This window comes from Sorex araneus, chromosome 1, assembly GCF_027595985.1.
Source record: "Sorex araneus isolate mSorAra2 chromosome 1, mSorAra2.pri, whole genome shotgun sequence".
Classification (NCBI taxonomy): domain Eukaryota; kingdom Metazoa; phylum Chordata; class Mammalia; order Eulipotyphla; family Soricidae; genus Sorex; species Sorex araneus.
The window spans coordinates 250537809-250551550 of record NC_073302.1 but is presented as its reverse complement, the minus strand read 5'-3'; the positions used below and the strand labels follow the sequence as shown (position 1 = coordinate 250551550).

At 42.4% G+C, this 13742-nt stretch overlaps 1 protein-coding gene across 3 annotated transcripts in view; it reads right to left on the bottom strand.

Annotated features, from left to right (window-relative positions):
* ELF1 (E74 like ETS transcription factor 1) overlaps window positions 1-13742 on the bottom strand; it is a 121839-nt gene that overhangs the window by 12966 nt on the left and 95131 nt on the right. For all 3 annotated transcript variants that reach the window (XM_055131354.1, XM_004604602.2, XM_004604601.2), the window contains exon 4: window positions 1788-1895. In XM_055131354.1, the coding sequence (XP_054987329.1) occupies window positions 1788-1895 (108 nt within the window). The remainder of the gene's footprint in view (window positions 1-1787; window positions 1896-13742) is intronic.

Genomic DNA, 13742 nt, shown 5'->3' with positions numbered 1-13742 from the left:
TTTTTACTCTCAAATGATTTTTCTCCCCACAGGCCTGTGGTCTTTGGCTCAGCTCCCCCCTCTCTATCTTCAACGTTGCTTCTAGATTCCTCACTTATAAAAAGCTTATTGTCATTTATAGCCCACTCTGAACACTCCCTTGAGAAAGCCTATCTCTGAGATTCTCAGCTGGAATATTTTCTATGTCCACGCCGTACTGCTTACCCTCCATGACCTTTAGTTTTTCACTTTTATAGTTATTCACACAAAATACTTCCTTCAAAATTGTCATAAGCTTGAAAAAAATACCATCAGTGTATCACATTATTGTCTCATTCATGACTAAAATATATAGGATAAAATACCCTTAACTGACTTAGTAATAATTTGATGAGTTTGTTATTTTCTTTTCTTTCTCTTGTTTTTTTTGTCACATCAGGCAGCGCTCAGGGATTTTCCTGTTCAGGGATCGCTCCCGGTGGGGACCAGGGAAGCATATAGGAACTGGGTATGGAACCAAGGCTGGCCGTGCGCAAGGCCAAACCCTATCCACTCTATTGTTCTTTGAAACTCCTGACTCTGAGCTCATGAATCGCTTCTGGCAGGGCACTGGGCGCAATACGTGGTGTTGGGGGTTGAATCTAGCCATGTGTACCTTATTTGCTGTACTATTGCTTCAGTTCTGAGAACATAATGTTTTAAGGCAGAACAAGGGCCAGAGGAATGGTTTTGCATGAGGGAGTCCCAGCTCAATCCCCGGCACTGTAAGGTCCTCTGAGCACCTCTGGGAATAATCCCTGATCTCTGAGCCAAGGGTGGTGACTTGAGCACCATTGGGTGCAGAAACAAAACGAAACAAATAAATATAAAACAAACTAAAGTAAAAGCAGAACAAGAAGGGTTATAGCTTAGCAGTAAAGGACTTATCTTGCACATAAGCATGTATGAAGCTCTGTATTAGATAACCAATAGCACGTGTGCGTGGGCACACACACACACACACACACACACACAGAGAAATACATACACAGTGGGGATGCTAAAAATTAAAAGAACAATAAGGACAGGGATATAGCTCAGTGATATAGTTCAGGTTTAGAATGCTTGAGGCCTGGAAAACTCTCCAGCAAAATTAAAATAAAAGCAGATAAACAATGTCACAATAAATTTTCTGCAATGAAATGTCAGAAAATTTTCAATGGTTTTTGCCTATTCACTCATAATTATCTAGAAATTATTAAATCCTAATAGAGTAGTCTATAAATGCCCAAAAAGTGAGACTTATAGAAGATATAATGATAACTAGCTATTTGAAAACTAAATTACTTATTATTTCTAAAGGCTTCTCAATTTTTATAAAACTCTTGTTTAAACAGAATACTTTACAAAGGCACATCAACTACTACTATAAACACATTTATGAAGGGGGAATATGAGTGACACCTGGTGATAATCGGGGAGGTGCCTGGTTTTATGCTCTGTCATCACTCCTGGTGGTATCCAAGGATTTGAACCAGGACCAGCCACATGCAAAGAAAGAGCCTTACATCCTATACTATCTATCCAGCCTCCTAGTCTGTATTTATTCATTTTGGTTTTGGGTCACACTTGGCAATGATCAGGGAACCATATACGGTGTCAGGGATCAAACCCAGGGCAGCCACATGCAAGGCAAGCACCTTACCCACTGTACTATCTCTGTGGCCTCTCCATGGTCTCTTGATATCTATCATCTAACAAAAAAAAAAAGAAGGCACAACTGAACTTTCAAGATAATAATCATGAACACTCATAAACCAACCACTCACTTAGCCGTTTTTCATCCAGCATTGGGCCAGGGGAGTCCATATTGAGGAGAGCTTCTGCAGCCTCGATGGTTTCAATGGTTTCATCCCCATTTTGACAAGAAGCTTCAACTATAACATATTAAGAGGAAAAGAAGATTAGCTACAGGATAGATACTGCTCTGGAACACATATTCTGGTCATCTGACCCAAAGCACATCCCTTAATTAACTAAGAGAACACGGGACTACTGAATTTTTCCAGGCAGACAGGTCCAGCTGAGGCCTCTGCCGCCTTCTCTGAACAGGGGTGGGCATACGCCCCTTGCTACCTGAGGCACAGCAGCCAAGAGCCATACCCAGCACCCTCCAACACAGACATGGGACATGGCCATGGTCCAATACAGACATGGTACAAAACTGAACCTTTTAAACTGCCAAGCCACCCAATTGTTGCAGATCTTATAGCTCGTGGACTGTGTGGCCTTGGCACCTCAAAATTTCATGGTATTGTCATTGTAGGAGGATCACAGTAAATATGACTGAAAGAAGACCACCAAGCTCAAGGACTATCAACAGTAACACAGAAAGTTCAACTAGCACCAACCAGCACAGAAGATCCTCAGAAAACGACTTCAGTAACATCACTGTGAGACATGCTACCAATTGACTCTTATTGATCAAGATTTGTTCATTCCACTTCCCTTTGTGATGGAACAAACAATAAGAAGGAAATAAGACTGTGTCTGCAAGTGGGGCAGGCTGAGATGGTGGGTGGGCAACGGGGGGCTTTGGCAGAGGCAAGGTCCCACTGGTGGCGGGACTGGTGTTGAAACATTTAATGCCTCAAATAACTACATTATGAACCACTTGGTAAATCATCGGATGATAATAAAAAAAAGTATATAGTAAATATAGATATTTATATACAACACTTTTTATACCAACATATAAAACATGGTTGGGGGACCACGCAATGAGAGGGATCAAATCTATGCCTCCTTCATGCAAAGTGAGCACTTAGTCCCTCTACGTGCTATCTCCCCTATCCAAAGACTGGATAGAAATTTTAAAGATGTGTGTGTGTGTGTGTGTGTGCATGTGTAATTACGACTTCCAGAATTGGACTGATAATATATAACTTAATGAATGCAAGTCTTTAATTTTATACAAAAAATGAGGCTGGAGAGATAACACAGTTGATAATGTGCATGTCTTGCACATATCCAAATCCCCAGCACTTCCCATAATCCTGAGCACTGCCAGGAGTGATCCCTGAGCTCAGAAAAAGGAGTAAGCACTGAGCACTGCCAAGTGTAGTCAGGGGGGGAAAAATCATACAGAAAAAAAAATTTTAAATAGTACAAATAGTATAGTGGGCAGAACCTTGTACATGGGCCAACTGGGTTCAAAGCCAGCACCCCAGTCCCTGCAATGAGTGATCCCTGAGCACAGAGGCAGGAGAAAGTCCTGAGCACTCATGGGTATGGCTTTAAAAAACCTAAAACATCTTTTTTTCCAATTAAATAAAGAGATCATTCCACACTGTCCTTCACCCACTCCTATTTGATTAAAAAGAAGAATGTAGAGGGCTGGAGCGATAGCACAGCGGGTAGGGCGTTTGCCTTGCACGCGGCCGACCCGGGTTCGAATCCCAGCATCCCATATGGTCCCCTGAGCACGGCCAGGGGTGATTCCTGAGTGCAGAGCCAGGAGTAACCCCTGTGCATCGCCAGGTGTGACCCAAAAAGCAAAAAAAAAAAAAAAAAAAAAAAAAAAAAAAAAGAAGAATGTAGAGACTGAGCATATGGTTCAAGGGATACAGTACATGCCTTCTAAGTACTCATGCAAAGGCCCCAGGTTTGATCCCTAGTACCATAGTCCCCAAGCATTGTCTGGAGTGATCCTGACACTGGTTGTTGTGGCCTCCAACCCCAAAAATATGTAAGAAAATTATTTCCATTTCATCATTAGGACTGTCACTGTATCACTGTCATCCCGTTGCTCATCGATTTGCTCAAGTAGACACCCGTAACGTCTCCATTGTGAGATTTGTTACTGTTTTTGGCATATTGAATACGCCATGGGTAGCTTGCCAAGCTCTGCCGTGTAGGCGGGATACTCTTGGTAGCTTGCCGGGCTCTCTGACAGGGACAAAGGAATTGAACCCGGGTCAGCCACATGCAAGGCAAAAGCTCTAACTGCTGTGCTATCGCCCATTAGGACTATAAACACAACATTTTAAATAAATAGTTGTTTGAAATTAGCTAACTTCTTATTATAGAATTATTCTAAATATTTTCAAAACAGTTCATGTTCTATTAAAAGGAAAAGTTCCAAGAGCCTATAAAAATCATTTATTTAGTCCTCTACTTTTATTTTTATATTGTATGCATAATTGCTGTGGGTTACTTTTTCTTGAACATTTTATTTATTTATTTTTTTTGCTTTTTGGGTCACACCCAGCAGTGCTCAGGGGTTACTCCTGGCTTTGCACTCAGGAACCACTCCTGGCGGTGCTTGGGGGACCATATGGGATGCCGGGGATCGAACCCAGGTCGGCCGAGTGAAAGGCAAACGCCCTACCCGCTGTGCTATTGCTCCGGCCCTTTCTTCAACATTTTTACTGAAATAACAGTGTACTACAAAACTACATAAGGTCCATGCATTCTTTTTTATAAATGAACAACTGATAAAATTCTCAATCGATGCAAAGTTCCAAATTTGAAATAATATCCAATGTTGATCACTCCTCAACCTACCCACAAAGTGCTAGGAAATACAGAAGATAAAATATGTAACCTTTTCCCTTATATGTTGCTGATTCCAGATATTCCAAGAAAAAAGTAACTGATTTTATGGTAGAAAAGAGACTAAGCAAAAACACCATGAAAAGGACCAGAAAGAATGTTCACACTTGGGGCTGGAGCAATAGCACAGCGGGTAGGGCGTTTGCCTTGCATGCGGCCGATCCGGGTTCGATTCCCAGCATCCCATATGGTCCCCTGAGTACTGCCAGGGGTAATTCCTGAGTGCAGAGCCAGGAGTAACCCCTGTGCATCGCCAGGTGTGACCCAAAAAGCAAAAAAAAAAAAAAAAAAAGAATGTTCACACTTTAAAAAAACTACTACTCTCGGGGCTGGAGAGATAGCACAGCGGACAGGGTGTTTGCCTTGGTTCCCAGCATCCCATATGGTCCCCCGAACACTGCCAAGAGTAATTCCTGAGTTCATGAGCCAGGAGTAACCCCTGTGCATCATTGGGTGTGACCCAAAAAGCAAAAAACAAAAAGACAAAAACAAAACTACTACTCGAAAAGCTTAACATGCTGGGTTGCAGGGCTCTGCTGTAAAGCCAGGGTTCCCAAATGTCTCTAGCCCCAAAACCAAAACTTACAAAATATTATAAGTTTATAGCTGGAATGGAATTGTACTTTCTTTGTTGTGTGATTCTGATTCCCAGTACTGGAGAAGGGGGGAAAAAAAGTAGAGTCTGCTGGGTAGATGAAATAGCAAAATGGATATGTCTAACAATTTATTTGCCCATCAACTATCAAAAGCAAGGAAGATTTCAAACCACTTCTTTTTTTGGGGGGGGGGCCATACTCACTGGTGCTCAATGTACTCTTGGCTATATACTCAGGGATTACACTATTAGCACACATTAAGAAACATTATTTCCTTAATATCAAAAGAAATTTAAATGTCTAAAATAGTTTCAGGTATCATAAATGATGATGTGTGTAGGCAGAGTGGGTGGAGGGGGTAACAGGTTTTTGTTTGAATCAGGACCCAAACATGGTCCTCGCATTGAAAATGACTGGTAAGTTTTCTACTTTGTTTTGAAGATGGGAAATATTTGCGGCCACACCTAGCAGTTCTCAGCTGCAGGCAAAGCAAGAGTCTTCTTACTCTATCTCTTCACACCCTTGCTGATATGTATTTTTAAGATTTGGGGTACCCCCCAACTTCTCCATCATCCTTATCTCTATTTTTCCTTGCAAATGAAGAAATTAGACTGTTTGCCATGCAGAATCCAGAGTCAGGATCTTGCTAATTGTAATCCACTGAGCGGTGCATCATTTTTTCCCTATTTTTCCTCTAAAATCTTAGTCCTAAACACTCAATTAAATTCTGATTAAATTTGGGGGGAAGGCTGTTTTTCCGCATGTGAAGATATCATCTTCTATTCAAAAGAGTTCAACTGTTTGATATTCTCTTTTGTGATATTATCAACTGTTGATGCTCAAAACATAAACATACTACTCAAAGATTACAAAATGCTGCTGTTTCACTTTCATTTCTTTTTGTTTGTTTTTGCTTTTTGGGTCACACCCAGAGATGCTTAGGGGTTACTCCTGGCTCTGCACTCAGGAATTACTCCTGGCCTAGCAAGGGTGCTTGGAGGAATATGAAAAGATATGGAAAGCAGGGGATTGAACCCGGCAAATGCTCTACCCGCCCTCATTTCTTTTTCATTTATTGATGGGTTACCACTGTAAAGAAAACTATTCATGTAAAAATTTAGTTCTTCAGTGATACAGTTCATTAGGGAAGGTAGATTAATTTTTCTCTGTAGACTGGAAACTGCACACTTTGCTGTGGTGTCAAGGATCCCAAATGTCCGTGCTGCTGGGATCATGACTGGCGCTTGTGGGGTGGTGCCAAGGATTGAACTCTGCTATCTCTAGCAAGCAAGGAAGGTGTTCTAACACTGAGCTATCCCCAGGCCCTAAATCTAAGTTCTTATGGCATGGGCTTGATTACTATTTTACTTTCATATTTCTTACATACGTATATTCAAACAAGTTTTGAAATAACAATGACAGGAGACAGCAACATGCCTTGCATATGTGAGGTTCTGGCTTCACTCGCTGGCATCACAAACACAAAATTGGCCCTTAACTTATTCCCCCAACTCATTCCCATCTTCCTCTGGTCACCAACCACCTGGGATTTTATGAATCTAGGAGTTAGTCTTGTTTAAAAATTAATTTTTGTTGTTTTATTTTGGACCACACCTGGCAGTGCTGGCTGGAGATGGGGCAGTGGTGGCCCACCATCTAGGTGCTCTGGGAGCTGCTCCCACAACTCAGTGTGGACCCACAGGTACTCCGGCCTGCACAGAGCTGAGAATCTAATCCCTAGGGTAACTGAATGAAAAGCATGTGCTTCAAAGGGCTGGAGCAATTCTACAATGGACAGGGCACTTGTCTTGCACACGGCAAACCTGGGTTCGAGCCCTGGAATCCCATAAGGTCCCATAAGAGAATCACAAGGAGTAATTCCTGAGCACAGAGTTAAGACTAAACCCTGAGCCCCACCAGATGTGTCCCTAAATAAAAACAAAAGAGAATGCACTTCAGTTTTCTGAGCTGTATCCCAGGCCTAAAATTAATTATTCAGGAATTAAATAGTTTGGGGCTGGAATGAAAAGACAATGGATGAGGCATGTGTGTTACATACAGAAGATCTGGGTTTGATCCCCGGCATCTCCTACAGTCCCTTAAGCACTGCCAGAAGTAATTGCTGAGTAAAGAGTCAGTAGTAACCCCTTAGCATCGCCAGGTGTGACCCCCCCCAAAAAAAATTTTTTTTTAAATTCTTTCTGTGATTGTCCAATGACTCCCATTGGATAGGGAGACAATTAGGCTGATATTCTACTGTGTGACAATTAGGCTGATATTCTACTGTGCTTAAGTTTTTAGAAGTTGCTAATTTCTTTTCTTTTTTGAATTAAAACTTTTATAATTGTTAAAATTTTTACATGGTTCCAAAGTAACACACACAAAGTACATGAGATGAATGTAAGTTACCTTTTATTTGTATTCCCCCCTTTTTTAAAGTAACCACATTTTATTTTTTTTTTTTTTGCTTTTTGGGTCACACCCAGTGATACACAGGGGTTATTCCTGACTCATGCACTCAGGAATCACTCCTGGCGGTGCTCGGGGGACCATATGGGATGCTAGGAATTGAACCCGGGTCAACCATGTACAAGGCAAACGCCCTACCTGCTGTGCTATTGCTCCAGCCCCTAAGGTAACCACTTTAATTCATTTTGAAATATCTTTTTGTTTCTTAAATATAAGCCAGCACACATTTATATCTGAAATGACATCTTACTTTGAATGGAAAGTAGCCAGTCCATCCTCTGCTATTCTGATACACTGGAACTGGGCCAGGGAAACAGCTCAAAGGGCTGGAGCACATGCTTTGCATGCCAGAGCCCTGGGTTCAGTTCAATACTTCATTATCCCCAGAGAACTCCTGGGAGCACCCCCTTCCCCAAGTACCATGCTGGGAATGGCACCTGAGCAGCACTGGGTGTAGCCCAAATGACAAACCAAAAGATAACTCTGGAATCCATTCCATAGTAATATCTAGAGATCATGCACTTGGGGATACCAGACTCATGTACTGCCAGGACAGAACTCAGGGGGTCTCTCATGAGCTAGGCATGTGTTCTACCATCTGATCTAGCTCCCTGCTCTGTATCTTTTGAATTTCAAAATGTGAGGCAACTTAACCACATTTAATATCAATGATCTGCTTTGTAAAATCTAACTATTCCATTCAGTTTTGAGTTTAGGTCAATAAAAAGTAAACTGGTGGGTGCTACACAAAACAAAGTACAAAAAGGGAATGTAATTTTTAAGTCAAAATGTTGCCTCTTCCGGGGGTTGGGGGGGGAGGTTTACTGTGGTTCTTGGTGGTGGAATATGTGCACTGGTGAAGGGATGGGTGTTTGAGCATTGTGTAAATGAGATTTAAGCCTGAAATCTTTGTAACTTTCCACATGGTGATTCAATAAATTCAATAAATAAATAAATAAATGTTGCCTCTTCATTAAATGGATGACAAAGGTTTTGTACAAGTCTTATGAAAGACTTAATGATTTCAATAATAAATCCTACACATCAATAAATTCAAAATTTTTAAAGTTTTTTTTTTTGTAACAGATTTCTGTGGTGGAGCTATAGCACAGCAGTAGGGCGTTTGCCTTTCACACGGCCGACCCTCTCGGAGAGCCCGGCAAGCTACTGAGAGTATCGCGCCCACACAGTAGAGCCTGGCAAGCTACCTGTGGCATACTGGATATGCCAAAAAACAGTAACTATAAGTTTCTCAATGAGAGACATTACTGGTGCCCGCTCGAACAAATCGATGAGCAATGGGATGACAGTAGTAACAGATTTGCTAGGATCTGGCAAGTGTTAGTTTAAATCCCTTTCTAAATTAGGGAACAATTCATTAAAGGCATTTAGTTTCTATTAATTGCAAAACTGAAGTTTGACCTTATAAAACAAGCATTAAGTCTGTCATATGGGACAAAAACCAACATTGTCTGAAAAAGAAGATTTACTCATGGATATAGTTATCACATCTGTAGAAAAGTAATTCCAGTCATCTGCTGTAATTATTTCCCTTTGGGGGTCAGGTGTTTTAGATTCAGGAATCTGGATTTGACCCTTGGACGTGTGGCCACCCAAGCACTGGTGGGTGTAGTCCTAGACCCTTTACTCCCAGCCTCCCACCTGCACTGCAGGGGATGACCTGAACATGCCAGCGTCCTCTGGCCCTAGCATTAAACCATCTGGATGCCTGAGTGTCAGTGGGGGTGGCCCCTGAAGACCCTGAATACAGTTTGAGAAGTACCTCCTGGCTCAACCCTTCTCCCCACTACAAAATGCAAACAAAGAGTTCACTTTTCTTTTCTTTTACTGGGATGACATCCAGCAATGCTGTGGGGCACCATGGCCATTCGCTGTGGTCCTCAGGCCCACATGACACTGTGGATGAAATGCAGGGCCTAGCACACGCAAGGCATGTGCTCTACCACTTCAGTTCCATCTCTGGCCCCTAGCAATTTCACTTTCATCCTCAAAGATTGGCAAGAGAAGAACAGCCACATAGATGAGAGTTCCTAGTCAAATGATTAAAAAAAAAAAAATTGGAAGGGGAGGAACACACCTAGCAGTGTTCAGGGGTTACTCCTGGCTCTGCACTGAGGAATTACTCCTAGTGGTGCTTGGGGGACCATACGGACACTGGGGATTGAATCTGGGTTGGCCATGTGTAAGGTAAGGCAAATGCCCAGATCTGTTGTACTATCACTTTAGCCCTATTAAAAAAATATTTTTTTGTTTTTGTTTTTTTAGCTTTTTGGGTCATACATGGCAATGCTCAGGGGTTACTCCTGGCTCTGCACTCAGGAATTACTCCTGGCGGTGCTGGGGGACCATATGGGATGCTGGGGATTGAACCCGGGTTGGCCATGTGCAAGGCAAACGCCCTACCCGCTGTGCTATAGCTCCAGCCCCTAAAAAAATATTTTTAACAGTACAATCTTTTCCAAATAAAACCTTGTGAACAATCCCAAACACATAAACAGTACTATCTCTTTGCCCTTCTGTTTCTCAAGAGTTGTGTTCTCCCTCCCCCACTCTAGATTAGAAGGATTTTTTTTTTCTCATGACACTAAATGGAAGAGAAAACAAAAGCTGAGGGTGGAAGATAAGAGGAGGCAGGAGAAAAAAAAAAACACAACTAGCAAATCTAGGGGGTTCTTCCACATAGCCTTCTCTCTGTACCCATTCAATACTGCTTGTATTTTTCTGGAAGAAAGAAAGTTATCTTTGTCCTTCTGCAAGCTGAAGATGCAAGAACATAAAGCACTGAAAGGTAGAAGCAATTCCTTTTCTTTAAGATCCCAGGTCTGCTTTCCTCGTCTATTTCTCCCCCAATGACTAAAACATATCTTTAGGGAAAACCCTGGCTCTCCTAGAGAGTAGCCATAACAAAGACATATGTAAGTTGTATTAAAATGCAACACCTAGACAAAGACAAAAAAAGAAAAAAAGAAAAAAAATGCAACACCAAAAATCTCATCAGTGGGGCCAGAGAAAATTTGTCTTACACATGGCTAACCTGGGTTCAATCCCCAGCACCATACGTGGTGCCCTAAACACAGCCCGGAGAGATTCCTGAGCATAGCTGGTATGGCCCCAGAGGTCAAGCAAACCAATAAAATACTAATTACGCAAAAGAGGTAGAAACCTCTGATTAACCTTTTTAGGTTGTTCTGAACAATAATGAAAAGTAAAGAAGTTTTATTAACAAAAATCATTTAATCCATGAATTTTAACTAAATATTTGAAAATGTACATTAATATGTACTAAAAAGGTGATAAGGCCATTACTGTAATTTTTGTTGCTTAAGGGCCATACAGCAGTGCCTGGGGGCTACTCCCCATTTGGTGCTCAGGGGTTGTTCCTGGCAGTTCACTAGGGATCACTCAGGCCTTCTGTGTGCAAAGCACGTGCGCCGGCCCATTGGGCTATCTCCTTCAGCCCTTCGGTAGTGCTCTTGGCCAAAATATGAGAAAATACACATGTAAAATTGAATGATATTCTATAATGCCTGACCAGCAATTTCCTCCGAACTGTCAAGGCTATGAGAAATGAAAAATAGATGAACTTATTACAAACTAGAGAACAAATAACAATAACAGCAGAGGCGGGGCCAAGATGAGAGAAATGGGCGTCCTGTGAATCGCAGCAGGTGGAGAATGTAACAAAACAGAAATGACCCAAGTTATTTTGCCAGGGGTCCTGTTCTCAGAGAAAGAATGCGGCAGCAATCTACCTGCATGTTCCCAAGTAGGAAGAGCAAGGGCACAGTCATCTGTCGGATCCTGGACCTAGAAGTTCGGAGAACCGACTGCAGAGGCTGACCGTGGAGGCAGTGTGAGTGCAGTGAAATCTGTAGGTTGCAAGTGCACCGTGGTCTTTTAGCTCTCCAGCTGCGCAAAGCCTGTGTGGGTAGCTGGTCCGGTGCCTCCCAGTCTCCCAGACAGAAAGAGTGGGATGCAGCTTTGCAGCTACAGGCACAGGAGCCTATTTCCACCAGCACTTCAGGCAGAGACTTCTGGCCCTATGTAGCACCTGACAAAGACAAGATAGCGTGTTCTCGCCCCACACCCACACCTTGGGGGAGTTAGTTATCTATTTAGTTAGAGAATAAGCTGAGTCAGAGTGGGGTGGGGAGAGCAGAACTGTGAATACTGGAGAGCCTGCAGCCCAAACCCAAGAACTGCAGCCAAAGGACCAGGGTGAGTCACTGGGAACTCTATATAAAAGGAGAAAGCGGAGATTCCTGCTTCAGAAACTCCATAGCAGCTGGGCTTAACATAAACACAGCAGCACAGAATCCAAGAAGGGGCAACGTAAGCTTTAGATTGCAGCCTCGGCTTACACGAAACCAGGTCCTCATCCAAAGCCCTCAGTGCTCAGTAGATCTGATGAAAGCCACGGAGGAGTCCACCAAAATCAATGGGTGAAGAGAATATTCTGTAAGAGTGCCCTAGTACCCACCAGGTCTATAGCCACTCAATGACAATTTCAAAGGAAGCTGTTCAATAAAATGAAAGAAAAAATAATGCATATTGCCAATAAAGAACTATGAGAAAAAAAAACATGAGAAAATAACAATAGGAACGATAATGCTAAAAAACATGGTAGATGAAATAAAAATCTCACTGGAAGGGCTCATAGCAGAGTGAGAGCAGCTGAAAAACAAATCGGTGAGTTTAACGATGTAAGAAATCATCAGTAAGTGAGATAATCTCGTTACTGGCCATCATCCACACCACACTTGGGCTTCTCCCAGAAGGGAACATAAAATGAGGCCCCATAGCTATGCCACCGGACTCCGAGCCAGGCTGTTTTCACTTGGGGTGCCCCAGAGGGGAGCGGGTGAGAGCCCTCCCCGCCCCAAGGGACCCAGCCCCGGCAGCCGCCTCCACACTCCAGGACGCTCCCCACAATCTTGGGCCAAGCCTCACATATGAGTGAACATATTCCCGGATGGTGTGGTTGCTTTCGCAGGCGTGTGACACATCATAAGACACTTCCTAAACTACCATAACTACCATAACTACCACACCATATATGATGGGGTTTAGACAGGAGGCAACAAATCACAGAGGGAAATGTATATATGTATATGCGTATATACGTATTTTCAGATACGTATAGCAAAGCTCAAATCACCCAAACTTTAACAACATGTTAGTGATATCCTACAGAATGTCTTAATGGCTCCTGCCAAAATAGAATAATCTTCACCCTATTTCTATACAAACACTTGTCCCTAAGTAACAGGAAGGCAAGATGAAGAACTATTGGTCATAGAAATTATATCTGAGATTTTCCCAAGTTGAAGTTTGAGTCACACACCCAGATTCAAGACGTTCAAAAAGTTCGAGTTAAGATAAACCCAAATAGGAAAATTCCAAAACACTGTAATTAAAATGACAAAGCCAAAGACAGGCACAGACTCCTGAGAACAGTAGGAACTTATGTAAGAAGAGGATCCCATTAAGACTCATAATAGTGTGGCTGGAGCAATAGCACAGCGGGTAGGGCGTTTGCCTTGCCTGCAGCCGACCCGGGTTCGATTACCAGCATCCCATATGGTCCCCTGAGCACTGCCAGGAGTGATTCCTGAGTGCAGAACCAGGAGTAACCCCTGTGCATTGCCAGGTGTGACCCAAAAAGCAAAAAAAAAAAAAGATTCATAATAGTAACTAAGGAAATGTACAGGTCCAAAGAAAATGGTAGGACATAGCAAATAAGCTGAATAAAATAAACATCTTAATAAAGAATATCCTATCCAGCTAGGTTATCTGTTATTCAAAGGAATGACAGAAAGCTTCATGGATAAGCTTAAGAAGTTCATAACCCTGGGGCTGGAGCAATAGCCCAGCGGGTAGGGCGTTTGACTTGCACACGGCCAACCTGGGTTTGAATCCCAGCATCCCATATGGATTACTCAGGAGTAATTCCTGAGTGTAGAACCAGGAGTAACCCCTGTGCATCGCCGGGTGTGACCCAAAAAGAAAAAAAAAAAAAGAAGAAGTTCATAACCCTGAAACCAGCTTTGCAAGAAGCATTAAATGGCCTTATTTAAAAGGCAA